This window comes from Cryptococcus neoformans (assembly GCF_000091045.1).
Source record: "Cryptococcus neoformans var. neoformans JEC21 chromosome 13 sequence".
NCBI lineage: Eukaryota > Fungi > Basidiomycota > Tremellomycetes > Tremellales > Cryptococcaceae > Cryptococcus > Cryptococcus deneoformans.
In genome coordinates this window covers 73,295-99,732 of record NC_006682.1, presented here as the reverse complement: position 1 = coordinate 99,732, position 26,438 = coordinate 73,295, and the positions used below count along the sequence as shown (strand labels likewise).

General features: G+C 50.1%; 11 protein-coding genes across 11 annotated transcripts; 6 read left to right on the top strand and 5 right to left on the bottom strand.

Moving 5' to 3' along the window:
- Positions 1-112: 112 nt before the first annotated feature.
- CNM00400 (expressed protein) lies at positions 113-2,305 on the top strand. The gene is made up of 5 exons (XM_024658255.1): positions 113-932; positions 993-1,397; positions 1,445-1,472; positions 1,522-1,769; positions 1,825-2,305. Exons 1-5 carry the CDS (start codon positions 389-391, stop codon positions 2,193-2,195), a joined length of 1,596 nt encoding a protein of 531 aa, XP_024513996.1. The 5' UTR covers positions 113-388; the 3' UTR covers positions 2,196-2,305.
- On the bottom strand, positions 2,271-3,182 carry CNM00390 (expressed protein). The gene is made up of 3 exons (XM_568363.2): positions 2,812-3,182; positions 2,656-2,757; positions 2,271-2,604 (listed from the first exon to the last, which is right to left on the bottom strand). The coding sequence occupies exons 1-3, from the start codon at positions 3,025-3,027 to the stop codon at positions 2,356-2,358; spliced, it is 567 nt and encodes a 188-aa protein (XP_568363.1). The 5' UTR covers positions 3,028-3,182; the 3' UTR covers positions 2,271-2,355.
- Positions 3,183-3,370: 188 nt separating this feature from the next.
- CNM00380 (hypothetical protein) lies at positions 3,371-4,698 on the top strand. The gene has a single exon (XM_568364.2). It carries the CDS (start codon positions 3,417-3,419, stop codon positions 4,656-4,658), a length of 1,242 nt encoding a protein of 413 aa, XP_568364.2. The 5' UTR covers positions 3,371-3,416; the 3' UTR covers positions 4,659-4,698.
- A 1,295-nt stretch (positions 4,699-5,993) lies between these two features.
- CNM00370 (Aryl-alcohol dehydrogenase, putative) lies at positions 5,994-8,103 on the top strand. Its single transcript, XM_568365.1, has 10 exons — positions 5,994-6,098; positions 6,155-6,235; positions 6,293-6,521; positions 6,586-6,682; positions 6,736-6,892; positions 6,963-7,106; positions 7,175-7,339; positions 7,397-7,485; positions 7,548-7,691; positions 7,747-8,103. Exons 1-10 carry the CDS (start codon positions 6,035-6,037, stop codon positions 7,777-7,779), a joined length of 1,203 nt encoding a protein of 400 aa, XP_568365.1. The 5' UTR covers positions 5,994-6,034; the 3' UTR covers positions 7,780-8,103.
- CNM00360 (aspartate transaminase, putative) lies at positions 7,884-10,138 on the bottom strand. The gene is made up of 13 exons (XM_568366.1): positions 10,065-10,138; positions 9,923-9,956; positions 9,844-9,863; positions 9,717-9,773; positions 9,511-9,518; positions 9,356-9,454; positions 9,224-9,298; positions 8,950-9,171; positions 8,875-8,895; positions 8,604-8,822; positions 8,373-8,554; positions 8,210-8,325; positions 7,884-8,146 (listed from the first exon to the last, which is right to left on the bottom strand). Exons 1-13 carry the CDS (start codon positions 10,066-10,068, stop codon positions 7,962-7,964), a joined length of 1,242 nt encoding a protein of 413 aa, XP_568366.1. The 5' UTR covers positions 10,069-10,138; the 3' UTR covers positions 7,884-7,961.
- Positions 10,139-10,870: 732 nt separating this feature from the next.
- CNM00340 (hypothetical protein) lies at positions 10,871-14,182 on the bottom strand. The gene is made up of 3 exons (XM_024658254.1): positions 12,853-14,182; positions 12,503-12,792; positions 10,871-12,435 (listed from the first exon to the last, which is right to left on the bottom strand). Exons 1-2 carry the CDS (start codon positions 13,190-13,192, stop codon positions 12,506-12,508), a joined length of 627 nt encoding a protein of 208 aa, XP_024514017.1. The 5' UTR covers positions 13,193-14,182; the 3' UTR covers positions 10,871-12,435; positions 12,503-12,505.
- On the top strand, positions 10,896-12,494 carry CNM00350 (conserved hypothetical protein). Its single transcript, XM_568374.2, has 4 exons — positions 10,896-11,409; positions 11,497-11,550; positions 11,642-11,926; positions 11,998-12,494. The coding sequence occupies exons 1-4, from the start codon at positions 11,050-11,052 to the stop codon at positions 12,361-12,363; spliced, it is 1,065 nt and encodes a 354-aa protein (XP_568374.1). The 5' UTR covers positions 10,896-11,049; the 3' UTR covers positions 12,364-12,494.
- CNM00330 (trans-aconitate 3-methyltransferase, putative) lies at positions 12,787-15,021 on the top strand. Its single transcript, XM_024658253.1, has 4 exons — positions 12,787-13,643; positions 13,728-14,032; positions 14,126-14,211; positions 14,332-15,021. The coding sequence occupies exons 1-4, from the start codon at positions 13,516-13,518 to the stop codon at positions 14,944-14,946; spliced, it is 1,134 nt and encodes a 377-aa protein (XP_024513981.1). The 5' UTR covers positions 12,787-13,515; the 3' UTR covers positions 14,947-15,021.
- Positions 15,022-15,029: 8 nt separating this feature from the next.
- On the bottom strand, positions 15,030-18,060 carry CNM00320 (Rab GTPase activator, putative). The gene is made up of 9 exons (XM_024658252.1): positions 17,790-18,060; positions 17,655-17,746; positions 17,570-17,607; positions 16,349-17,522; positions 16,142-16,298; positions 15,992-16,063; positions 15,843-15,934; positions 15,441-15,779; positions 15,030-15,368 (listed from the first exon to the last, which is right to left on the bottom strand). The coding sequence occupies exons 1-9, from the start codon at positions 17,857-17,859 to the stop codon at positions 15,048-15,050; spliced, it is 2,355 nt and encodes a 784-aa protein (XP_024513971.1). The 5' UTR covers positions 17,860-18,060; the 3' UTR covers positions 15,030-15,047.
- A 56-nt stretch (positions 18,061-18,116) lies between these two features.
- On the top strand, positions 18,117-20,301 carry CNM00310 (conserved hypothetical protein). The gene is made up of 6 exons (XM_024658251.1): positions 18,117-18,605; positions 18,706-19,132; positions 19,203-19,431; positions 19,496-19,614; positions 19,689-19,858; positions 19,942-20,301. Exons 1-6 carry the CDS (start codon positions 18,436-18,438, stop codon positions 20,186-20,188), a joined length of 1,362 nt encoding a protein of 453 aa, XP_024513977.1. The 5' UTR covers positions 18,117-18,435; the 3' UTR covers positions 20,189-20,301.
- Position 20,302: 1 nt separating this feature from the next.
- Positions 20,303-26,352, bottom strand: CNM00300 (hypothetical protein). The gene is made up of 8 exons (XM_024658250.1): positions 25,068-26,352; positions 24,060-24,997; positions 23,123-24,013; positions 22,321-23,073; positions 21,789-22,269; positions 20,937-21,738; positions 20,812-20,886; positions 20,303-20,748 (listed from the first exon to the last, which is right to left on the bottom strand). The coding sequence occupies exons 1-8, from the start codon at positions 26,272-26,274 to the stop codon at positions 20,601-20,603; spliced, it is 5,295 nt and encodes a 1,764-aa protein (XP_024513972.1). The 5' UTR covers positions 26,275-26,352; the 3' UTR covers positions 20,303-20,600.
- Between the last annotated feature and the right edge of the window lie 86 nt (positions 26,353-26,438).

Here is a 26,438-nt window from a genome sequence, read left to right as displayed (position 1 = left end):
TACTGAAGATGGCTTCGTCCAAAATGCGCGCGATGATGAACAACCAAGCATGAAATATTTTATTCTTTTTCTTCATTTTTCATTATAATTACGGGTATCCTAACCACCAAGCAATCTTCAGCATGGCGGGAAAGTAAAGGCGTACTTGTGCAAAAATATGTACAACAAAAGTTATTAGGCTGTAGCCGACGCCGAGATGATGTGGCAGAAGAAGAGGTAAGTCACCGGCGGCCGCCAGCGTCATCACAAGGTCAAATCCCAAAGAAGATCACCAAGTTTGGGGACATTCTTGCTCCTTCCGCACTGCTCTGCGATTGACAAACATTAATCACCAACCATCACTCATCACAACAGCACTATTTGTTCGACGAAACCCCTTTCCAGAGATATGTCTACTCCCAGCAACCGGCAAGTTCAGCAACCCCGCTTCTTCTTCCCACCAACTTCTGTCGCATCGTCACCGGCGACGCTTAACTTGGGAACGAGCTTAGCGCTTTCCAGACAGACTTCGAGATCTTCTCGGCATGGCCATGGACAAAGTGAGGGAAGTGAACATCGGCGTAGAGTCGCGTATGGGCGTGAGCATCTGCACTCCAGGTCAAGAAGTGGGATACTCTTTGGCGGCGAGACGAACTCTACAGGATCTTTGAGTTCCGACGGCACAGAGCTCCAGATTCAAGAAGCACTCTCGACTTCAATAATTTTGGACAAAGATCAACAGGTTGTTGCGTTTCAACCTCGATTTCAAGGAAGAGCTCGGACGCCATCGCCCAATCCAACTGAAATGGACATAATGGACGCTCTTGCAGATATACACCGTGGTCTTTACCTTGGAGAGGAACCTTTGGACCAAGAGGGGGGTAATAAAAGCTGGGAACAAAAGGTAGGGAGTCTGAGAAAGGTAATAGAGCAGTATTTTGAGGGTGATTGCGGTTAGTACCTTTCCCATAAAAATTCCGGACCTCATCGCTATAGCTGATAACAAACTTTAGTTTATGACACCCCACTTGTCCGACTGACCTCACGCTCATCACTTCTTTCCCACTTCAGCCTACTGCACCTCCTTTCTACCCTAACTCTTCCAAGTCTGACTCCTTCCGCGGTAATTCGACACGCTCGATCATTGACATCGGCCTTTATGCTCAGACTAGTGAATGTCACTCCCAGAGAAGCTGATCCCATTCCTAGGTTTCGTAAGAGGGATACATTTGGAGAAAGAAGGTTTGGAGCAAGAAGTAGGGGCGGTATAGGCCAGGGAGGGGCTTTTGGAATCGAAGCAGCATGGTTATCATTGGCAACTATGTGTGCGCCCACTGAAAGAGATGGAGAAGATGGTTGGTGGAAGGTGTGGGAAGTCAGGGCTGAATGTAGTGAGATTGGCGAAATGGAATGTTATGGTAAATTCATTATTACTATTATGGGATTACTCTCTGACACGAAGTAGACGGATATCGCTTGGCTATGATAGACCAGTAAGACACTTCTTTCACTGACATTCAACCGCAAGCTGACAACTCCCAGCATAATATCTCTTCACCTGCTCCCATCATTAACGCGCCCTCTTCCAAGCGAACCCACCACTCCTTCATTCTCCTCCCCATCGCCATTATCTACCCCTTCACCATCTTCTGCTCATCTCCCCGGAGCCTTGCATAGTCTTCCAGCTCCGACTTTCGTGAGACGTTTGGTAGGCACATTAGCAAGTGAATTAGATCTGGTTTTGAAGTGGAAGTTGCCGATGACGACAGTAGTAGAAATGAATGAAGTCGGTATGTCTACTTCTCCTAGTAATTCCCCCAGAAGCTTATCCTGGCTTCTCAATAGGCAAGGCGACATATATCAGAGATATAGTAGACCTACGCGATGCCGTCGAAACTTTTGTGCCATTTGCCAAGCGGTTCGGCTGGTTAACAAGATCTCTGACCGGCATTGTTTCGAGCGTGTTGGGTGATATCGTCGTACGAAGCATCTTACCAAAAAGAGAAGAAATGATCGAGACAGCTATTAATGTTGAAACTGTTGAAACGGCATACAGGGCCAGTGAGTACGTTGTTGAAAGCCCTTCAAGGGAAGGGTCGAAGACGCGAATATCAACGCAGGGAGGGCAAAAAGAGAATAGTTTGGGCTTGCAGAATCTGGGTCGTGGGTCGCATATGGCGCCCGACGTGGACGATGAAGCACTTGTGACTGAATGAAAAAGGGGTATCGTATGAGCAAATAGACTATTGTACCTTCTCGTTCACCGTTGTATCTGTCGTATCTGGGATTTGCCTTGTCATACTTATACATGCATGTACATACAAACACACCGTTTCTATCGATGCAGATGCTCAAATCTCTGCTGTTGAAGCAAGCTTATTCCCTTCGACTAGCTTTTTTCATGCTTCTTCTCTTTTTCATCTCCATTCTTCTTTCTTTTTCTTTCTTCTCCAGTTCCTTGACTCGTTCTTTCTGTTCCGGACTGGTGGGATTTATGATGAGAGAGTTGGCTGACGAGACGATAGTTTGATGTAAGAGACTCAGAGCATTAGCTTGATTTTGAGAAGCCGACCGTGTTGTCTGAGAGGTGATGAGGAGTGACGGTGGGGAGTGATGGTAATGCGTCTTCTCCAAGGTAAATTGATGGTGTGTTGCCGAGCGCAGGGAGAGACGTACAGATTTCGTTAAAGCTGACATGATGAACTTGGGTAACCACCGACCGACAGCCTGATCTAGATCACATCTTATAGTAACCTTTGATTCCGTCTTATTTACATGCTAATGACTACATCAGCCCATTGTGGAAAGGCCCGTCAATGCAGAGGATCTTACCTGACCACCGGGACCGCTGGACCGACTCCTTGTGGCCACCCAGCCTTCCTTCGGTATATCTTCTGGCGTAAACGCATCCACCCATTGTCTTGCCAGTAGATGTTCAGATTCTGAGCCAAGCTTTGGGATATGAAGGAGCTTTACTGGAGGTTTGGCGGCAAGGCAAGCCGTAGTAGATAATAGTCGACGAGAGAGCAAACGACGAATACTCCTCATGGCGGCACCGATAGTACCTGGTTTGATCTATTGCGGCGTCTTTCTGCTTATACTCCGCATATGTCTGTCGGCCAGACAGCTCTCTGTAATTTGAAGCTTTGATATTTGTTCCCAATCCCCAATCACTTGTAGTGCGTTTGTAAATCTCGTTTTCGCGTTTGTTCGGCTTATCAAAAATAAGACAAACAATTACCGTCTACGCCATGACTTTGAACTGCTATTCTGGTTTTGCCGGCCGGTTATTGGTTCCCGTAACTTACGTAATGTGGTCTTGGCCCGGCAGTTGGCTACATCCGAGTGTCCGAGTACAAAAAAAGAATGGTGGGCCATCTCCGATCGCATCGTCGACTTACAAATTGAACATAACTTCCAGTGACCTGCATACGCCAATGTCCGTCCCTGAGCTCTCTCCAGCTGTCATTCAGGAGCTTCTACCGCACCTGCTGCCTCCCTCCCCTCTCCCCCAACCTCTGCTCTCAAAATCTCTTTTACAACGCCTCACGTATCTTCCCCCATCACCTTCTGATCTCGACGCTCATCTCTCGCCTTTTCCTTCGTCTGAGGAACAGCCTATATCTAGTCGGTTGAGAGAGTTGTCAAGAGGTCATAGGTGGTCGGAGAAGCAATATGCCAGGGAGGGCGAAGATGTCTTTGCGAGGATGATCGTCGAGCGAGAAGAAGGCGGTGAAGGAGTCGAAGTCTGGTTTGAATGGGAAGGGGGGAGTGAAGGGAGCGAAGGTAGAGGGTGGGTCTATCACTCCGCCCGTATTCCATCAACAAGCGAGCATATCTGGTTCTCCTCACCAGCATTATTACCTCCACCAGTACACCACATGCCAGAACCATCACACGACGAAGCCGACGATCCGTATGCTGCCCCAGCAGGCTATTGGTCAGCGTTTGACGACGAACCCTTGTTCGACACCAAAGAACCTGATTATGAAAGCGACCACGTTGGCGCCGAAGATGCCTACTGGGCTCAATACTCTCGCCCCGCCACGGCACCAATCACACCTGGTACCCATACTCCAGGTTTATATCATGCCCATTCCGAGTCGAATCCCCACAACGTGCCCCATCCTCATGCACACAACGGACTTGCGTCGTATTTCCAAAAGACACGCCCTGATGTTTCCCAAGAGCAGTTGAAGAGTATCGACGAAACGGCTGTGAAGCTCCATGAGTCTCTTACTCAGTTAGGGTTGCACCCTCAAAACGGTGGCCTTGCTCTTGCCAGCTTGAGCTTGGAGCCGAAAGGTATATGGAGAGAGACCGGTGATGATGTGAGGGCCAAGATAGCGGGCAAAATTGGGAGCGGTCTCAATAATATTTGGCGACAATTTGTTGGTCAAAGTGAAGGAGAAGAGAAAGAAGAGAAAGCTATGGCGTGGTTGCGCCTTGCTCAACCGGTTGTCGATCCCTTAGCATGCCCTATAGCAATCAACAGAAGTCTCAATAGTGAAAGGGTGGTGGCAAAGCTGGAAGTGCTGAAAGATATGTACGAATTATTGAATGAGGCGGAAGAAGAGCAAGGATTTTGGCGTATGGTGGAAGGAGTGATCAGGAAGAGCTCGGGAGAAGAGGAAGGCATGGAGGACGAAGTGACGCGGCAGCAAATGTACTACGAATAAGGATTATGGGTACCCGGCCATGCATTTTTACGCATCTACGAAGATAAATGACATTGAGAATCACTGTGCTCAAGCTAGGGACTGTCAACGACAATAAGGAGAGACGCTAACAAACCACAGTCGATTACATTTCTTAATCCAGATCATGTTACCACCCATATGCAATGCCTATTCTTATACCACCACCATTACTACATTGCGCGTCAGCGTCCCTCAACCGCCCATCATAATCCCCATTGGGAAAATGATGCGGTACGTAGATGGCGAGACGTGTTCTGTTGGACCCGGTTTGCGTGGCATGAAGATTGAATAGATTGTCTTGCCTTGTTGCTGTCTGGTATTGGTCCCTGAAGGTAGTTTCTTTCTCTTGAGGCGAAGAGGGGGCGCCTGAAGTTGTCATCATCATGCTCAAACAGACGACGGTTTTCCGATTGAAGTGGTTCGATCGGCCATTGGCTGCCACCCACTATTGAAGGAGGATGGCAGTCGGTTGGCTTCTTCGTGCTTTACTGTCATGGTACAATATGCATCTCGGCCATATAAAACATGGTGGACACAAGCTTAAAACCATGCATAGAGTCTAGCGGTGGAAAATATACGAAGGGAAGGACTTCAAGGAGCTTTTGTTTGCTACAGTCATGTTCCTGAGATCCAGGGAACTTTACTACAAATCAGGACTATTGGGCAGATCCGGAACCCTTTTGAATGCATTTATTTAGGTTGCCAGTCACCTTCCTTACAGACAGTGGTGGTCCGCATATTTGGGCAGATCTCGAATCCTTAGATAACCTTCTTTAAACCGACTTTGGATCTCGAATCCAGGTTTTTATCATCCCATCAAGCTCGAACAGAGAGACCTTGCTGTTGACTTCGACACTGCGCGATGATTGACGCGATGATAACTGCAAGCAGTTCATTTTCTCTTTATTTAAGGATGGGTACTGCACCGATCAAAACGAGGTCGGCCGCACGCATTTCTCACCAGCCGACGGCCAATTTTCTATTTTTGGGATTTGAGGGAGTCCTGACGGAGGAAGTAACATGAGACCTCCACCAGCCTCCACTATTTTGTCTCCACTTTCCTCTCCGCCTCCACCTCTTTCCCGCATATTCCAATCATTTAACCTCCACTCGACCTCCACTCCTCCACCTTACCAACGAGATCGCAAATGCAGAATGTGTCATGCTCGATCTCGATAACGACAGACAGGGCAGCAGCGCCATGGTGCGGACTGGCTGGCCGGGAGGGGTACCTCTCAGGTGACGTGGTCCATGAGATCGGAAATGATATATATTCTAGATCTCGTCAGAATAACCATGAGCACTTCCGTTTCTATTCTAATCTAACTCTAACTGAACAGTCAAGTCCAATCAATATGCCTCGACCTGCCCTCACCTCTTCTACTGACTTCACCCCCGCTGACCCCAATGCCAAGTTCAGTACGTCGATCAGGCGATAAAGAATCAAAGTCGACAACAGCTTACAAGTTATGTAGGCATGGCCGATCTTTTTGCTCCTGTCCCCGAGCCCAGAACGGAGCTTGAGCGATACAGGCTTCTTTCTCCTACTGCCGCTGGTAAGTAGATCATGAGGCATCTCTCATATCAGCCCAATACTAATGTCTTTCCTCTAGTCCGAGTCTCTCCTCTCTGCTTGGGTGCGATGTCCATCGGTGACCAGTGGACCCCTTTCATGGGTGGCGCCCTTAACTTTGAGGAGGCTTGCAAACTCCTCGACACTTTCTATGAGGCTGGGGGTAACTTTATCGACACTGCCAACAACTACCAACATGAGCAGTCTGAGATGATTATTGGTGAATGGATGGAGAAGCGAGGCATTCGGGATGAAATTGTTCTTGCTACGTTCGTCGCTATTTTCTTTCCTGACATAACCTCTCCCTGACAGCTCCTCTCGTACCGTAAATAGCAAGTACACCACCTTCTGCCTTGACAGGAAAGAGGGCAAGTTCCAGGGTATCGGTGCCAACTTCGTTGGTAACCACAGGAAGAGTCTTCGCCACTCTGTTAATCACCTATTATGCCTGTTTTAGATCTTGAACTGACTCTTGCTTGCCAGGTAGAAGACTCTCTCAAGAAGCTCCGTACCGACTACATCGACCTTCTCTACGTCCACTGGTGGGACTACTCCACGTCCATTCCCGAGTTGATGCAGAGTTTAAACGACCTCGTCAAGAGCGGCAAGGTTCTCTACCTTGGTATCTCTGATACCCCTGGTACGTCTTCATTCATTTCACATCGACCTTGTTCAGTATTGTCTGTTTGCTGACTATGGCGGATTTGTAGCCTGGATCGTCTCCCAGGCCAACGAGTATGCCCGTCACCACGGCCTCGCCCAATTTGTTGTCTACCAAGGTTTGTGGAACCTCGGTGTTAGGGATTTGGAGCGGGACATCATCCCTATGGCTCGTGCCAACGGTATGAGCATCGGTAAGACCTATCGTTTCCTGTTTTTTCCCAAGTACCAGTTCACTAATACGTTATTTTCTCCTTCATAGCGCCTTGGGGTGTTCTCGGTCAGGGCAAATTCAAATCGCCCGAGGAACTCCAGAACAAGGACAAGTGGCGAGCTAATGCACCTCCCACCGAGCAGGACATCAAGATCTCTGAAGCTCTATCCGAGGTTGCCAAAGAGATCGGTGACGATGTCAAACCTGCCAGTAGTGAGTCAAGCCTCTGCTGAGCTGTTACGAGTGCAAGGACTGATGAGTTATGTGTAGTTGCAATGGCATGGGCCAGGCAGACAGTTACCGACTGTTACCCTATCGTTGGCGGTACCAACCCCGAGCACCTCAAGGCTAACATTGAGGTGTGTTTTCTTTCACATTCTTTCCAGTGAACCAAAGGCCGACAAGCTCACAATGATTTTAGGCTCTCAAAATCACCCTCACCGATAAGCAAATGGACAGGCTCAACAACGCTTATAAATTTGACTATGGATTCCCTTACAACCGCTTTGGTAGAGACCCTCATTACCTTCCTGAGGGTAAGCCAGATAATGGTTTGCTTACGACAGTCAGTTTCTATCACAATATGCCCGCAACCACATAACTGACTATGATTGTCGTAGGCTGCGCACTTGAAGTACACTCAACTTCCTTAAAAACTGCTTTGACTTGGGAGATATGAACTCCGCTAGTAACGAACCAAAATCAGAAGAAGTAAAAAAAAAATCATTAGTTAGATATATGCTAGATAACCAGCATGTTAAAAGAAGTATTTTCCACATCACAGTGCATATTTAAGCTTCTTGTCATAACTTCTTACAAATCCATCATCATCCTTCTAAAGTGCCGACTTGGTCCTCAATTCGCCTTTGACAGCCTTGGACAAGCTCTCAGCAAAGTACTGAATGTTATGTTCGTTCAAACCAGCCATGGAGATACGGCCGTCCTTGGTCATATACACGTGAGCGTACTCGGCAAGGTCGTCGACTTGTTCTTTGGAGATACCGGTGAAAGAGAACATGCCTAAACACTCTGTTGTCAGTATGATGAAGAAAAATTAAAAAAACAGCGGTGTAATGGACGTACCGATTTGAGACTTGATGTGGCCCCATTCTCCAGGAGTCTTGAGCTCAATGAGGAGGTTGTAAAGCTTTTCTCGCATGGCGATGATACGGTCAGCCATCTTCTTCACCTCGGTAAGCCTGTGTAAACGTCAGTACTGCGTGCATTATCAGCTGCTGTGACATACCACTCGTCGTAAAGCTCAGGAGTACCGAGGATGGTAGCAACCAGCTGAGCACCATGGATGGGGGGAGAAGAGTAGAGAGGTCGGACGACACGCTTGATCTGGGACATGACCCGTTCCTTCTCCTCGGGGGAAGCGCAGACCATGGAGAAGGTACCGGCACGCTCAGCGTAGAGACCCAGGTTCTGATCATTCATCAGCAAAGCTACAGAAACGGAGATGATTGATACTCACCTTGGCGAAAGATTGGCAGAGGATGATCTGGTGACCCTGCTCAACAAAGTATCGTACGGCAAAAGCGTCACGGATAATGTCGCCAGATGCGAAACCTTGGTAAGCCATGTCGAACAAGGGAAGATGCTTCTTGGCTTTGAGCAAATCGCTCAACTCCTTCCATTGCTCCTGCGTAGGGTCGATACCAGTAGGGTTTTGGGCACAGGCATGGAGAAGAATCTGTAGACATTGCGTCAGTCTACTAAGAGTATGAGTATTGCGATAAACATACAATAGAGCCGGATTCGGCGTTCTATACAGTCAACGTCAGTGACTGTATCTATCGGATAAAAAGATCTCGGCTTACCTTGATGTCCTCCTTCATGCCCTCAAAGTCAAGACCGACTGTCTTCTTGTCAAAATACCTATATCTTTCGACCTTGATACCGACAGATTCGGCCAAAGGAACGTGGTTACCCCAAGTGGGGTTGGGCAAGTAGATGACCTTGGGGCCAGAGTAGAAACTGGAGAGGAAACCAGTAGCGATCCGGAGGGCGCCTGTACCAGAGATGGATTGAGAGACAGCGACCTGATCAAACTGATTAGAATAAATATGGGATAGGTCAATAGAAATGACTTACTCTACCCTCCCGCAGAGGCTTGGAGTCTTTGCCATAGGCGAGTTCAGAAGCGAGCTTGATAAAGTCGGCAGCACCCTATACAGATAAAAGTCGCGTCAGTGTAGCACACTATGCCATTAAGATGAGATGTACGGTGATAGGAAGGTACTCCTTATCGAGCCTCTTCTTGTGCAAGATGTCTTCGGCCTTCAAGACAGAGTCGAGAACGTAAGGCTTGCCATCCTCGTCACGCTAAGGCGTTGTCAGTCCATTTCAAAATAAGTAGGGAAGCTGTAAGTAAGACTTACATAGGCGCCTATTCAACATATTTAGATAAGTTTATCAAAGGTAGGGGTGGGTATTCATAGTTTGGCGATAAGAGCGACCGGAGATAATGTTACGGAGCGAATCGGGGCAGAACGGGGAACGAGGGCAAAGATGATTAATGCAACAGAGCAAGAGCAACAACTTGAATCAGCAATTGGCGCAGCACATCATAGAGACTGGTCCTCACCGACACCAAGGTTAACCTTTTTTGGAGATGTGTCCTTCTTGAATGCATCAGTCACACCTATCCACATTGTCAATCAGCTGCCGGGCGCTCGGTCCGATGTGGATCGTCATGGTAGAAATTCGCATACCGAGGATGGGGTCGGGAGGACTAAATTTTCCATGACTGTCAGCAATCTGTGCATGCTGGAAGGTTGTTGACAAACATACCCCTCGGGAACACCAGCCCAGAAGTTGGTAAAACCTGTTTTGTGTCTCGTCAGTACCGTCTAATGGCCAAGCTGCTCGGCACATTCCGGGCGCACCAGCGCACGACCAAAAAGAGGATTAACCCTCAGAAGCGCTGACTCACTCATTTTGTAAGATGTGGTTGCTGTATAGTCTATAGAACAGGAGCAGGAAAGAAATGCAGAACCAAAACAAGCTGAAGGAAAGACCGGGGAAACAGATGCTTGGTTGACTCGTCGCTTTCCAGTTGCCGACGTCGGTCCCACGGGGTTCAGGGGATATAACCGGTGCTTACGTAATGACGTCTTCTCCGCTGGACGGGAGAAACCGGCAAGCTGTAGTAGATCCATTCGTTCATCTTTCTCCTTTTCATTGGGGCAGAAGTATGAGTGTCGAAAGTCTTCTTTGGAGGTCTATTCGAAAGGCAAATGGATGGCTTCTATTCCTGACACCCTATGGAGATCATCGGGAAGTGAAATGATTGCGATAATACGAAGACCCAGGTCGCTTGATCTCCGAGGGCCTTGGATATGAATGGATCGGCAGTGAGTTTCTCGAACCTCTGTGATTATTGAATACGTACTCCGCCATGTCATCTCTTTCTTTTGGCCTCAAGAAGGCTCCCAGACATATGGAGGTGGGGACGATATAGCGCGCATTGCTTCATTCGAAAGCAAAGTGTTTTCTCAAGAGGAGGTTGAAGAGGCCAAGTCGTTTCTCTGAGCTGATAGCGCCCGCTTCTTCGTCAGTTGACAACTTCATCTCCTTCCAATCATGGAAGCAATAAATAGTTCGCACATTTGTTTTTTGTTTGGTAGGAAGGGTGCGGTTTTAAGCAAAGAGCTGTTGAGGTGAGAGATGAGTGAAGATGCATAACATTTGCATCGATAACATTTCTATGCCTACGTTATCATGGTTTATCTTTATCCAGTGAACTTTCTATATGCCGGAAAAACGTATCGAATATTTGGCAACGATGCTCTATCTAAGAAACAAGAAACGAATGTTCAGAGCGCTCCCCCCCCTTTAAAAAAATATTTACCGGTTGTTTACTTGCCCGGCGCATCTTCACTTGTCCTCTCTCCTCTTTTCTATCACGCTTCAATACAATGCCCGACCCAACCTCACCGGACAGAGTGCAACTCATCCAGAATGCCATCCTCTTCCTCAACGACCCCAAAACCCAAAACTCGTCGCTTACTTCGCGTGTCCAGTTCCTCGAGTCCAAAGGGCTTACAGAGAAGGAAATTGAGCAGGCTATACGGGAAGCGGGCAGTGGGTATGGGTCTTCCGCTGGCTCTGGGAAGCAAGGTGCGGTGGGGGAAGGGGAAGCGGAAGGGGAAAGGACAGGACCGTCTTCCGTGTACGAACGACCACCCGAAAGACCGCGTGTACCTGCTCCGAACTATGGGTACGGCTACACTTATGCCCCGCCCGAGCCGCCAAAGAGGGATTGGAGAGATTTATTCGTAAGTCTATACACACTATGCTAGCACACCATGGTCAAGTCTATGGGCATCAGGACGGGAGAGCTGATATGGGATGGTTGGGTGTAGATTATGGCGATGGTCTCGGGTGGTGTGGTATATGGTCTCACAGCTCTTGCCCGCGTACGTCCCTTGTCATTTTTTCAAATCCCAGCCATGTGACTCACACCATCTCCTACCCCTTGTCCCATGATTGTGATTGAATGGGATATAGAAATACCTTCTCCCGCACTTGCGACCCCCGTCTACTACTGCATTCCAATCCACCTCTTCCGAACTCACGTCCAAATATGACGAAGCCACGCGTCTACTGAACGAGTTGACGGAGGAAACGACCAAGGTCCAGGTGAGTATCGAAGAAGATCGGGAGAAAGTGAATCAGGTGGTGGAAGAGGTGGAAGGCGCGGTAAAGGGGTTAAAGGCGGGGGAAGAGAGGTGGAGGGATGAGATGAGGGATATGAGGGGAGAGGTGGAGAGTTTGAAAGAGTTGGTTCCTAGGGTATGTCTTCATCCTCTTTGCTGGAGAAAGATGAGGTAGAAATCTGGGAGAGGCTAACAACAAGGGAATAGATGATTGAGAAGCACATGCAATCACAATCTTCTGCTCTCGCAGACCTCCAATCTGAAATCCGGTCACTCAAAACGCTTCTTGCTTCTCGATCCCAACTCCCTCCTACCGGTTCTGCCGCTGGCTCTGGCTCGGGAAGTAGAAGCGACGTTGGTAGCCCGGCACCGACACCAACTGCAGCTGCTGCGAACGCCCTTCTAGGCCCGAGGGCGGGTGGGAAAGCTGGGATACCCGCTTGGCAGATGGCACCTCCTGCGCCTCCTCCTACCAATACGGCCCATACTTCAAGTGATAGTACTAGCACGAGCGGGAGCGGAAGCGGGGAGGATACCTCGGAAACGGGCAAAGGGAACGATAAGGAAGTGTAAGTGGAAGAAGGGTAAAGGGGAGTAAGTGGAAGAAGGGTAAGGGGGAGTAAGTGGAAAGTTGTACTTGTACATCTAGTGGTGGTAATAGTACATCATGCCATAAGCTACCAATGTTATACATTATACAGGCGGAACACACTCATCAAGCCTCGCCCTCTGCTTCATCAAAGCTCAATAACCCCTTCTTTGCCTTTTTCTTCTTCTTCTTCTCCCCTCCCGTCGCAGCTGTCTCTTTCTCTTGTCCTTGCTTGTCATCTTCAGCGCCTCCGTTGCCTACAAGTCTGCGTTTGTTCGGATTGGGTTTAGGTATTATCCTGGTCTTGGAGGTTTCTTTTTGTTGGGCATTGGCGTTGGATGTAACTTGCTCCTCATTCTTGTCTTTTTTCTCCTTGTTCTGATCTTCGGGAGGAGGCGAGTCCTGCCCAGCAGCTAGACAAAAGCGACCTCACTGAGCATCATACCAACACGAAAAAGGAGGTTAGAACTCACCTTTTCTTCTTTCCCTCTTAATCTCCTCGGCCGTCAAATGCCTTCCCTCCTTCAAAACAACCACCTGGGGTCCTTCTTCCCCTCCTCCCCCGAATACATCTCCCCATTCATCATCATCGTCGTCATCTTCCCGTTCCCCCGCTTCGTCGCCGCTACCAGTCGCCCACTGACCTTTGTCCGGGCGTTCTGGCAGAGGCTCCCGCCCCCCTCGAGAAGAGGCAGACGACGGAGGGGGAGCTTGGGGTTTACCAAAGTTTTGGAGGAAAGAGGGTTTTTGAGCGACGTATGTGAGTCCAGCGGAGTACTGATGTTTGGTGAGACCTCTCTCGCGTGGGGCCATGTTTGCGGTTGCGATGGTGATGGGGAAAAGAGTAGAATGCGAGATGGATGTGGAGGTGTAAAGAAAATGTCGCTGGATGTTGTTGCCCCGACACTGGCGTTCTTCGTCTCGTTCAGCTCTGTACTTCCGGCACGACAGTCGAAAGCTTTATCCAATGTCCATCTATGGCTGGAGAGTATGGATTATAGGGACAGAATGGATGTGAGTACGGATATATCGGTATAATCGGCCACAGCTCGCTGCTTTCCGCTGTGTCCACGACGAACCATACATTCCCTTGTCCATCTTCCAACTATTCTCCATGCACCATCCTCTCAGTTGATATGCACCTCCTCAAGACATCCACAAAGTCGGTTATCACCACTACACTCTGCTATAGCAAGAGATCAATCACCATGAAGAGCTTTGCAGATTCCTCATTCGACGTCGAGAGATATCTCAGCTGTCGACCGTTCGTCGCATTTCTCCTCCTCTCTCTTCTCCCCGCAGTAGGCATGCAGCTGACATATTCATGATTTTTTTTTAATGTTTACAGATCATACCCACAAGAAGCATACGACATCATTCTCGCCTACCATTTCCACTTCCCACCCAACCGCTCCGGCCTTAAAGGTGGTAACACCCGTCTCCTCGACCTAGGCTGTGGACCAGGCTTCATAGCGTCCACCTTGGCACCCCATTTCGAGCATACCTTGGGGTTGGATCCGTCCCAGAAGATGGTTCAAGTTGGCTTGCAGCCTGTGCGAGGTGGAAAGGTAGAATATAGAGTAGGGAATGCGGAGGATCTGGATAATGCGGGTGTGGGTGTAGGTGATCACGGTGTGGATCTGGTCGTTGCCGGTATGTTCACTTTTTACTATGCCCTCTGTCTTCTTGCTTGTTCTTACTTGTTTTTTTGAACTGCACCTTGTGAGCTGATGAATGGCGGCGTAGGACAAGCGGCGCATTGGTTTGACCATTCAAAAGTATGGCCCCAGCTGACTAAACATGTCAGACCAGGTGGGACTGTCGCTTACCTCGTATGTTTCCCGCCCCCCCCGCCCTCTTTATGTACCGCCCTTTAATCTGTACTAACGCTCCTTCCCCTCCCCTCCCTGCCCTTTTATTCTCTGATTGGATATGGAAATTCTGGGAAACAGGGCTACGCCGAACTCCTCTTCCCATCGCACCCCCACCTCACTCATCTTTTCACTCGCTTTTCCTCTTCCCCTCCGCCCCACGGGATTGGGCCCTACTGGTCCCAGCCGGGGAGGGGGATTGTAGAAGGGCTATTGGATCGAGTTCCATTTCCTGTCAAACCCGGGCCGGGGCCGAGGCGGGCGGAGGTGGAGGAGGTGGAGAGGGTAGTAGGGAGACGACCGGTGATGATGATTGACGAGCCGGCGCTGGATCCAAAGCCCTTTTCAGATACGCTTGAATGGTATGAGGCAGAGTGGGCACCGGAAACAGCCGTCCGAATCCGACATACCCCTTCATCCCCATTCCTTATGCGCCAACATTGGACGCTCGCGCAACTTGAAGCCTATCTCCGTACGTTTTCCGCGACACACGAGTATTGGAGGGCGAACCCCCAAGACGAAGCAAAGGGGAAGGTGGAGCTAAAAGTGAAGACGGGAGAAGGGGATGTGGTAGATCGGTTTATGGCGGTGATTAAAGAAGCGTTTGAAAAAGAAGGGGTGGTGGATAGAGATGGGAAAGGGAGTTTTGATGTAGCTTGGCCGTTGGTGTTGATGATGATCAAGAAGAATGTCTAGTCTCAAGAGCTTTTTCTAGTGTCATGTTCTGAAACGTAGTAGTTTTCTTCTTTTTAATGACTTGGTGACTAAATACATGTAAAGTATCGTAAAACACTAGATCAATGCTCCGGTTTCCAACTGACCAGCAACTCTCTCAATTCTTCTGAAATCGCCCTTGTTTCCATTTTTTCTTTCCTTTCCCCTCCATCTCCCTCGCCGAGTCCCTCGTCGAGCCCATCTTCACTTTTTGCAGGAACCTTGTCTTTGCCTTTACCCTGACCATCGGCAGCCAGATCAATCGTCGTCGTCGTCGTCGTGCGGCGTCGTAACCCATCATCCGACCCAACCATCTCATTATTCTCTTTATCAAGATCCTCCACAAGCGCTCGGTAACTGAGGAAGAGGACCTCGGCTTGGGCCAGTGTTGTATCAAGGTCGATCTAATAGTGCCATCAGCCATTATCACGGGGCTAGGAAAACGGAAGAGGGGGGGGGGGACGAAAAAGACGTACGGTACCGCTAAGATCATTCGCATACTTTAACACCTCGTCAAACTCTCCGAGATACCTTATGATCACCTCCCTATGGCTCTCCAGCACCGCCATCGCCACAAACAAGACGAATTTCTCGGAATAATACCCCGTCCAGAGGACTTCCCAGAGATGGATAACGGCGTCGAATGGGAATTCACGTTTGAAAGCGATGAGGATCCAGCGAAAGGTGAAGAAGAGGTTGAGCGAGTCGGTGCGTTCGAGGTGGGTGTATAGCACAGGGTCGAGGATGGAGATGAGTTGTTGGAGGGTGGAGAGCTGTTTCTTCATCCCACTTTGGTCGCGCAGAAAGTTGCTCTCCTGCCGTTCCCTCTCATGTTAGCTCTCTCTCTTTCATCGCCTTGCTAGACTTTTGGGACGTACCATCATCTTCATCACACCTACCAAACCCCAAAAGGCATCACCCTCATTGGCATCGAACACGACGTATATCGGGCTCAACAAATCTGACATGCCTGTAAAATAAGATAAACCGTTAGGGGTTAAGCGGGAAGGTTTATGAAAAAACTGACCTTGGACGTAGCCCAGCTCGGGGGAAAAGGTGTGGTATGTCATGAGGATGGTACGGAGTGCGGCGATATGTGCTGTTTTGTTGATATATCCAGCGAAAAAGCTCATCAGTCCCTGATACATACTAATCTGTGATGGAGGGAAGGACTCACGGTTCAGACTCGCCATACCTCCTTCCTCTTCATCATCCTCCCATTCACCCTTCTCACTCTTTCTCCCGTTTTCCTCTTCCCCCAACGCTCGAGGTACAGTCGGCGTAGTAGGGACTGCGTAGATCGGTTGATTCCGATCTGTCCTCCTACAATCGACCTGTGTCCCGCCGTTAGCGTTTTGGTTTGTGAAAAAGACATGGGACGTACGTCGATCCGATGCCATTCCTCCTTCCAAGTTTCATTCCCACTCCCGTCCCCAAACTCTGCCCTCCACTTACTCTTCAGCCCTTCATACACCCTCCTCCTTCCCTGCCTCATTTCCTCCCTCTCCCTTTTTCTCTTCTCCACAGCTTGTTCACCCGGTCCAAACCCACCGACCGACCAGGGCACAACGCCCAACAAAACCTCCCACCCCTCCCTCCTCGCCAGCTTATCACCCTCCATATCGGAGAACCCCCTCCTAAATATCTGTTGTCGCACAAACAGCTCGTCTTTGCCTTCTTTTGCCCATTTTTCCCATTCGGGGAATGTGATGGGGTCTTGTGGGGTTCGTGTAGGCGAGGGAACGGGCCGTTTGGAGTATGCTTTGGAAGGGAGGAGGGAGAAGACGCCGAGCGATGAGCCGAGGTCTTCCACGTCGTCGTCGTCCCTTGGAATAGGGGTAAGTCCGGAGCGCGATCCGCGGATACGGGCTTGGGCGGCAAGCTCAGATCGACGGGCACGTTCGCCTTCTTCGGCCACGACCCTTGCCCATTTCGCCAAGTACAATCTCGCGCTTTCGAATTCGCTCGCCACATCGTTTCCCTTTTGCAAAAGGGATTTGCTGTTCGATTGACCGTTACGTTCCCATTCGCCGGGGACGTTGACGAGGGAACGTACGGCCGGCGGGAGGTGGGGTACGACGGGCTGGGCGAGCGGGTGGGAGAGGATCTGGGATGCTTTGCGGCGCGAAAGGTTGGTCAGGTTGGATAGGGAAGTGAGGAGTGCCTGTTTGGGGTTCGTCGTGTCCAGCCTGTCAAACTGCGGGTAGGCGGCTGGGTAATCAGGTTTAGGCGGGTAGTTGGTGGGTGGAGAAGGTTTCTTGTTTTTGAGCGAGGGGACGACGTCGGGTTCGGGCTCGTCGTTGTCGACGCCTGCTTCATGGACTTCTCGATCGGCTCTGGACGGGTTGACGAGCCACAGTTCTGCGCCCTGGCGCGAGTGTACGAGTTTGGAGCGGACAAGGACGGCACGGTGGGTGAGCAGGGATAGGAAAGGCGGGAATCCCCACCGGGCGCGGGGGGTGGGTGTGGCGTTTTCGAGGCTGGGGTTGGGCGAGGCGAGCAGCGGAGACTCGTCGTCGTGGAAGTAGAGCGTGGGGAGGGAGACGCCGCCGGTAAGACTGTGGAGTGTCGCGGTCAGCGTGTGCCCGTGTGGGATAAAACCTACTTGATAGTGGCTGAGCCGTACCAGTGGGACAAACTGGGCTGCGTCTGCGGTGAGCCGTCTCCCCAGTGCAAAGCAAGCGACGCACCGGATAGACGAGGATGCTGTAGATACCGGTCACTGGGACGGAGAATGCATACTTTTCGCCCTTTGGCGGGGGGACAGACACGAACACAAACCCTGCGTCCCAGTCAGCGCATGCCCAGCACGCCCACACACTCACCGTCCTCCTCCCTGTCGCCCTCTGCAAGCTCGCCGACGCGCCTGTACCCCTCCCTGTCCTGCTCGTCCATCCGCGCCAGCACCTGGTCCGGCACCCAGGTGACAAGTACGCCCTCGCCCGCGACGCCGGGCCTCTGCGCGTCGTCGTTCGCCGCAGCGTCCAGCTCTACGAGGGCGAGGTAGCCGGGGACGTTGTCGCCCTTGAACGCGGTGGGGTGTATGGCCACGTGGGCTTTGCAGTAGAGCAGGCGGGCCTTGCCTGGTGGGGGGGGGCGGGGGGACATGGCGGGGGGGGTGGCGGGGGGGGGGTGGCGAGTAGGAGCAGCTGTCGCAAGTGGAGAACAAGGCGGCCACCGCGTCCGCCAAGCGATGACGACACACTTTATCCCCTCCCCTCTTTAACAAGGCCGTCGGACATTCCACACGTCATTCACAGCGTAGATCAACCCAGTTTTTATGCCGAGATTGATGTCATTTTTACCCATTTTCTCGACTTTTTTCATGTCGTTACAAACGAAATGTATAAAAGACAACTCTGACGCCAGAGACAACAAGGAGATACATGCGAATCCATCACTTCAGTCTAAAAATCAATTCCAACGGCAAAAGTGACAGGGAAGAAAAGATCAAGATATACCCAACGTAGAATGTCCGCTCGACAATCAAGGTCACCAGAGCGAACGCATACCAACGAACATCATCATAATCATTCCGCACTTGAAAAAAGTAAAGGTCATGACCTTGATACACAAAAGGTCAATGATCCGAACTACAAGCCGAGGGGATGGATAGCCAGAAGTGAATTCTGGACTTGGAAGTAAGCCATACGTCCCCTCGCCCCTTTCCGTCACTGCCCACCCCAGTGATCGCTTGGAAGGAAGGATCCAGTGCTGACTGAAAAAAAAAAACGGTATCAGCTGCTTCACAGTCAACATGGGTACAGGAGCCGTCGCCATCCTCGTAGGCGGCGTCCAATTTCCGTTCAACGGCCAACGCGAGATCGGTACCGTCTTCTTCATGATCGACCTCGTTGTCTTTTTCATCAACGTCATCGGCGTGGCTTGCCGTGCAGTCTTCCACTGGGCAAATTTCAAAGATTCCTTCTTCGACCATTCGGATGGGACGTACATCCCCTGTATCCTTTTGGCGGTAGCGACGCTCTTTGTCGGGATTATGGACTATGCAGTGCCTCACTGTGGGTTCTGGTTGACGAGGGCGATGTACGTGGTGTACTGGATGTATATAGGGTGTAGTCTGGCGATCGCATTGATCCTCGAATGTACATTGCGGGGACATCAGCGTAAGCTGGATACTATAACCCCTGCAGACTGTTTGCTGTTCTTCGTGAGTCGGATCAAATACAGCCTATAATTTTGACACCTCTTCAAAACTGAAAAATAAAGCCTCACTATAGCCGCTCATGCTTTCCGGAACCATTGGCAGTGCGCTTGCCAACAAACTGCCCCTCCAGGAAGCCGGCTATGTCATCATCATCAGCTACTGGCTACAAGGAATGGGGATGATGCTCTCCCTATTGAAATGCTCCGTGTGGATGGCGAGGAACATGCTTCGCGTCAACCCACCGCCCTCTTCCCTTCCCGGGTACTTGATCGCTGTCGGGCCTCCAGGATTTACTGCCTTTGGTGAGTTCAGTTTCGGTCAAGATAATATTTATCATCATCATCATGCTGACCCTATTCGTTCTAGCGTTCTTAAATCTCGGTAATCTCGCGGTCGACGCGTTTCCGGCTAGCAACATTCTTGCATCTTCAAACGGAGGCCAGATATTCCAAGTCGTCAGTGTATGGTACAGCTTTACCCTCCTCGTACGTCATGCTGTTTCACTTGTTTTATTTGAATACCGATGAGAAGGATGAATCTCAACAGCAAAGATGTCTAGGGTCTTGCTCTCTATATCCTTTTCTCCACCCTGACCATCTGGGTCTTTGGGCAGGCACTCGATCGTAAAGTCGAATGGTCGATGGGGTGGTGGAGTTTTACTTTTCCCCTGACTGGCTTCTTCATGGCTACTGCCCAATTAGGCGCTCAACTACCATCCGAGACGTTCAAGTAAGCATCCCATCGCCTTCTCTCTATCCATAATATATATATATCATCAGGAAACAAAGCCTGACGTTTAGCTCCTTCAATAGGGTCATCCAAGTAGTCGGATGTCTGGCCGTCACAGTAGCCTGGTTCATCAACTTTTACATGACCTTGTACAGCATCTTCATCTCACGATCCCTCGGAATGCCCACATTGTCGAAAAAGGATGAGGATGAAGAAGGGTACGAAAAGTATGATAGGCGGGCGGCGGCAGCATGGCCGGGACAGACGCAGTGGGGTATCCGACAGAGTAATGGAAGAGCTGCGTGGGCGTCTACGACGATTGATGCGTAGATTATGAAAGATTATACGCATATAAGATCATAGACATAGATTTCTTAGTTGTCGTTATTTTTACGTTCTCTATACCATTCCTTCACATTATCGTCATGTCACAGTAAATGCATATATTACTCTGATCTTTAGGTGGCATGGCTACAGCTTTCTACGGCCTTCTTGAGCACTATGGCGAATGATAAAGACCTGCGGGAGCGATAACAATAATGCCGAGCAAGTTCAAGACTATGCATATGGCTCTAATAACAAGCTCTTAGTCATACCACTTTGGTGACTAAAGGTCTTATTATCCGGTACAAAAACCCAAATGCTACAAATGTATACAATACAACTATGCTATTTCACAAATCAAAAAGACAAGATTTTAATGTTTTTCATCTTCTCAAGAAGAATAAAAGTCAGGATCCGTTCACCTTAACGGCTCCAAAAAACTGCAGATCACCAAGCCAATCTCGCCATTCTCTGCACGTCCAACGAGGATACCATCATTCTCAACGCCGACTTCGGGATACGGGAAAGAAGGCAGTTCTTCGATACGACCCACTTCATGGAATACACTGAGATCAACGCCCGTCAGTCGGCTCTCAATACGCAAGGCGTGCAGCAGGGCAAAAACTCACTCGATAAGGTCACCCACCATCATGGGTAAGAACCAAAGACCTCTGTACTTTTTGTTTCCCAGCTCAATCGGCTCGCTGTCGACGTATTTAGCTTCTTATATGGCAGGGAAGACTAAATCACTTACAAGTCGGCAACACAAGCACATTGATAGATAACCTTTTCATTTCTCCAGCCTTCTGCCACATCAATCTCTCCCCCTTTCATTCTTCTTGCATCGGCCCTTGATCCAGACCTAGAACAAGTTTCACTGGCCGGGCTTACAGCAAAAGGGTGCTTAGGCATGGGCACTTGGCCCACAAACGCACCGTTGGGTGAATAAGGCGACATCCTTAAACTGCTAAACTCTGGTGCACTCGCCCCCAAATGAGGCGACCTCTCGGCCATTTCTTCAATTCTGCTAGATGCTGAAGTCGGTGATGTCGCTGACATGAGTGAAAAGGAGTCAGTGGGCGAAAACCCAAGTGAGTCAAAGATTTTGCCCGCCCCCTCGGCTGGGATCTGAGGTAGGCCCCAAGACAACCTACTGCTGTCCGATGCGAGAGAGGCAGGACGAAGGCCTGAGCCACGACGGGAATGAGTGGGGCGGGATGGGGGTCTGGAAGGCGCGTTGGTGTTGTTCTTTGAGCTGGATCGGCGAAGGAGATTGAAACGGCCTGCACTCTGGCTGTCTTTACTCAATGCTTGACTACCGTAACTTGCAAACGTAGATGATGATGTATGAGGTGTGATGATAGTTGGGGCGGTGGTGAATGAATCGCGGAGCGAGGACGACCGTACACGAGTGGGTACGCTGAAAGCAGGGCTTTCGGGCCGAGAAGATGGTGGTGAAAATGCGCTAGTGGTAGAAGCAGAGTGTCGAAGCCCAGGAGGGTGAAGATCACCTCGATAAGCGGAATCTTTGTGCTTCAACTTGGCTGGTTTGAATGCTACGGATATCAGCGACTTTGGAAAGAATTGAGACAAGAAGAGGAATTACAAGCCTTGGTGCACTCAAACTTATCCATGGCTTCCGCATAAGGTTCCCAACTTTCTTGCCACGCTTTTACTATATCCGCCCCTGCTACCACATTGCTTTCCCCACTTGACCCGCCCGTGGCCAAACTGGCACCAAGAGGCGATTGAATCCATCCCTCTGCAAACGCCCTCAACCGGTCTCGCGTCGTCCGAAAGTATTTTGCCTGGGCTCTTGCGAACCCGACAACAGCAATATCCAAAATTCTCAGACATCCTTCTAAGAATGTCGGTAACTCTTCGATCAACTGCTCATGCAAAGCTACAAACTCCAGAGCGCCCTGCACAATATCTCTGTCTGGTGTACGCTTCGATACTCTGAAAGCGTGATAGCGAGTATAATCAGGGTGCTTAGCGGAACGTTTGGAAAGGACTCTGCGTGGGTTGCTGGTGGAGTTGAGAAGATTGGATAGGATCGGTATTATCAGGTCTTCAACCTCCATATTCTAATTTACCGTCAGCATTTACAGGGAGCTTTCGCGCAGGGATTAACGTACCAACCCTCCCCACGCTTCTGACACAATACCGTCGATAACCCTTCGCATCTCCAACATCCTCTGGTCAGTCGGGTCGGTAGGTTCAAGTTGCACGACATGCAGCCACGTTTTGACAAGATCATCCTGGGCTACAAATGTCTCCTTTGCGGCCGCCGTCCACAGCATAATCTCCTGTCCAATCTTCCTAACTCCTTCATCAAGAGCAGTAAGCCTGGCAGACAGCTCGCTGAGTTGGTTGAGCGAAGACTGAGCTATTTGCTGAGGGGATACAAGGTCGGGTGTAGATGACGAAGGGGCTCTCGGTTTATCTTTACGGAACCTCTTCAAGCCAAGGAGCTTTGATCCCTGAGTCTTGCTGACTAAATTTTTTGTATCCTTCACTGTCGGCTGAGCCATCATATTCTTCTTCCCTATCGCATTCTCGACAGCTTCCTTCCTCCTCTTCCCTTCATCAATCTCCACCGCCATACCTCTTGCCATCTCCTTGGCCTCCCGAATCTTGAAATAATCCGCATGCACTGGGGTTGTCATTTTCAACAGGTCTTCAAACAGTAGCGGATACTTGGTAATTCGCTGAACAGGCTTGATGAGCATAGAGTCGAGATTCCAAGCGCGAGTTTGAGTGGATATTGAGGACCAGCGTTGTGAGAGGTATGTAAAATGAGAAGGATTGGATTGGAGGGTCATTAAATGGCGCGAGGCTGACGATTGGCGAGCGCAAAAGTAGCTATAGAGGGGTTGGAGTTTCGGTACCTGATCGAAAATGTCAACAGTATCCAACCTCTTCCATACCACTACGCACCATAGAAACGAAAACTTCTCCCATACGATCACTCCCGCCCTCACACTCCCTTCCCTCTTCCTCATCCTCTCCCACAGCTTCCTCGAATTTTGTTGCCAGCTCCTCAGCCACAGCCGCCAACTGATCAAGGTTCAAAAATACAGCTTTGACATCGGCCGGTGAAAGAGGTTTACCTACTGGAGGGGACATTGCCCCAACAGGCGGCGCCGCTTGAAGAGTAAGGTTCATTCCTTCACTGGGGCTTTTAGGTAACGCTTCACGTTGCGTGCTTGACGTCTGGCTGACACTGAGACTTTGAGTGTGGGACATGTACATTGATCGCCGCTTTGACTTGTCAGAGTCGGAAGTTGATACGGAGGCAGAGCTCGACATGGATGATAAGGATCCTTCTCGAAACTGTTGGGAATGTGAGCACATATACGCGTCTCTCACCAGCTTCAAATCTCTAGCGTATGCTCGTTCAGATGTGGCAATCTCTCTCAAAAGGTGTGATCGTTTGCTGACACCTGATGTAGCGGGGGACGTCGTAGAAGATGGAGAAAGGAAAGAAGAGAGGGCGGTTGAGGTTTCAGCTCGTCGAGGACTAGGTGGAGGGATGGAGTTGCCTTTGGAGGTCGGATCAGTGGAGGTAGGCGAAGTAGGATAACGACGAAGGATAGGGAGTGACGGTGATTTGCCATGGGATCGGTCTGTTGGTCTCGCACCAAGGGAAGACGGAGGCACAGACGACAGAGGAGTGTGACCTAATGTTGGACGGGTTGAAAAGTTAGAGGCCACTGTAGTGCTCGAAGCGTTGGTGTGGGCAGTATCCGGAGACTCGGTAGTAATACCAGAAGTAAGGAATCCCTCATCTGGCAAGACTAACTTTGGGCGAGGAAGAGAAGACGATCTCTGTAAATCACGTCAGACTTCGTCCAAACAAAAACGTTGCACATACCCGATGCCCGCTGTTGCCCAGATCAACACTTTTTCTCTTTTCCCTCTCCTCTTTCATCTTTCCCCATCCAACCGCCATTTGTGTGAACACTCCCGACATCGGCCTCCTCCTTCCACTTCCTTTAGTACTCTCCGACGCGTTTCCACTTCCAGCCTTCCCTGCCGTGGAGGTAGATTCTGTCGGACTATCAGTCAACCCAGCCGAGCTCGTAGCTGAAGATGGAGCCGAGTCTTGCGAGTAAATGGAAGGTGCTGTGAGCATGGTGAAACGTGCGTCGTCCGGCTTCTTCAGTGCATTCACGTCTTTTTGAGAGGGCGATTGGGACGTATGATCATCTGCTGTGGCGGACACGAGGCGTGTCATTCGAGTTTGGCTTGTGAGCGGTGTACCAGCATTGGCAATGATGGAATCCATCGAAGCAAGCTTCTTCACTCTCCTCACTTTCTCCACCTTGCCTTCCACTTCAAGTCCCAGTTTCCCTTCGAAGCCTAGCCCTATTCCAGTTTCGACAGAAATTTCTCCCGGAATCTCAACAGACGAATATGAATTGTAAGAAGTCACCGAGGATCCTCCGCTGATACTCCTCAATGGACTCTTGAGTGGGACAGGTGGTGTTGCTGCAGGTGTAGCTGATCCTGACGGATTGGGGGTGGAAAGTAGAGAAGCTGGATTTGGAGGTGTTATACCGAGATTGGGAGGAGGCGGTTTACGTGGTGATTTGCGGGGAGGTGGTTGCGATTGCGATTCGGTAGGTGTTGTACTGCGAAGAGGTTGCGTCAATTCAGGGTTACTCGCCATTGTGCCAACATTCAATGACGACGTCAGGCTGGCGTGGTGCAAAGCAGGGGCTGCCGGTATTTGCTGAGGTGAAGCAATGGTAATAGGATCACCCAAAGGTACATCTAAAGACGGAAGTGGTTTGGAAGACCTCTGGGAGGCTACAAAGGATGCTATTATCAGCCAGTTGCTTTTCAAGGACCGTTCGAAGATAATCAGATAAGGACTCACTTATTGATCCAGAAGAATCTTTACGTCTATACAATTCCATGGCACTAGATCTGCGATCCATATCTGGAGCGATCGACAGATCGGATCTCGTCTGCTCAAGTGTTGTTGCTAATGTTATGGGTTCAGGTCCGAATGAAGAGTCTCTTCCGAATGAGTTGCGAAAGTATCCATCCAGAATCGAGCTTTTAGTCACATCCTCCCCCTTTTGTTCTAATTCTGATGACATGGGGGATTTTGATGATGGTGGCGTGTAATACGCGCTGGGAGTCGATGAGATACTGGTATGTCGAGATAACGGGATGGGTATCCCATTAGTACGCCTCGGCAAGTCTGACCTTGAGGATTGCATGTACAGAGGTGGGAGAAGCTTCTCAGGGGTAGCTTGCGATACAGATATGGCAGGTTGGAGATGGAAGGGAGACTGTGATCGCTCGGAGCGGGGGGAGAAATCGTCATGTTCGACGCCATACGATTGAGAGCTGAGGCTGCGTGGAGCGCTTATACTATGTGGGAATGGCTGCCGATTGGGTGCAATGTAGGAGGTGCGCGGGCTACGAGGTCGAATGCTGGCAGTATCGCTTGCTCTCCGAGCATCTCTGCTCCTAACTGTGCTCGGGACACCTATACCTATTCCTATGGCCTTGTTTGATGCACTACCATTTGCCAGCGATGCTCGAGAAGAGCTGGACGATACGTTTGATATTGATCTTCCTGGATGATTTCTGGGAGATGCTGGAGGAGTCCGTGATGCGGATGTCGTGGCAGATGTATTTGATGCTACCCTCTTGGGGACCATTGGGCGAGACGCCGAACGTTGTGGTCGGATAGTCGGCACACCCCTTACACCGATCTCATTCGCCTCTCCAGTATCACTGGCAACATCCATGCTACGGGATTTGCTCGACACACTGACTTCCGCCAACTGCGGCTGCGCATCACCCGATATTGATACCGCTGTGTTGGACGGGGATCTCGGGGGGTGTTTTATCCGTGATTCAGACTTGACCGCATTACCAGACCCAGAAGGGCTTGATGTTGTGTTCATGTAGATGACTGAACGGGATGATGATCTTGACATTGATGTCGATGAGGATCGAGATTTTTGTTCGAACAATGTGATGGCATCCGAGACGGATACGGAGCGGGGGACCGACGTGGACCCCATCGCGCCAGGCTGGCCCCCTTCCTGGGACATCCTGCTCTCCATGTAGCTGTGAGCAGTTGCCGCAAGCTGTAGGCCACTTTGGGAATGATAAATAGAACAATGACGGTAGTGGTAATGAAAGTAATTAAACAACTGCTGGCAGCATCTCACTGGTTCTCGTGTTATTGTTGTTGTGGGCCATGCATAGAAAACGCGGCACCGACCGA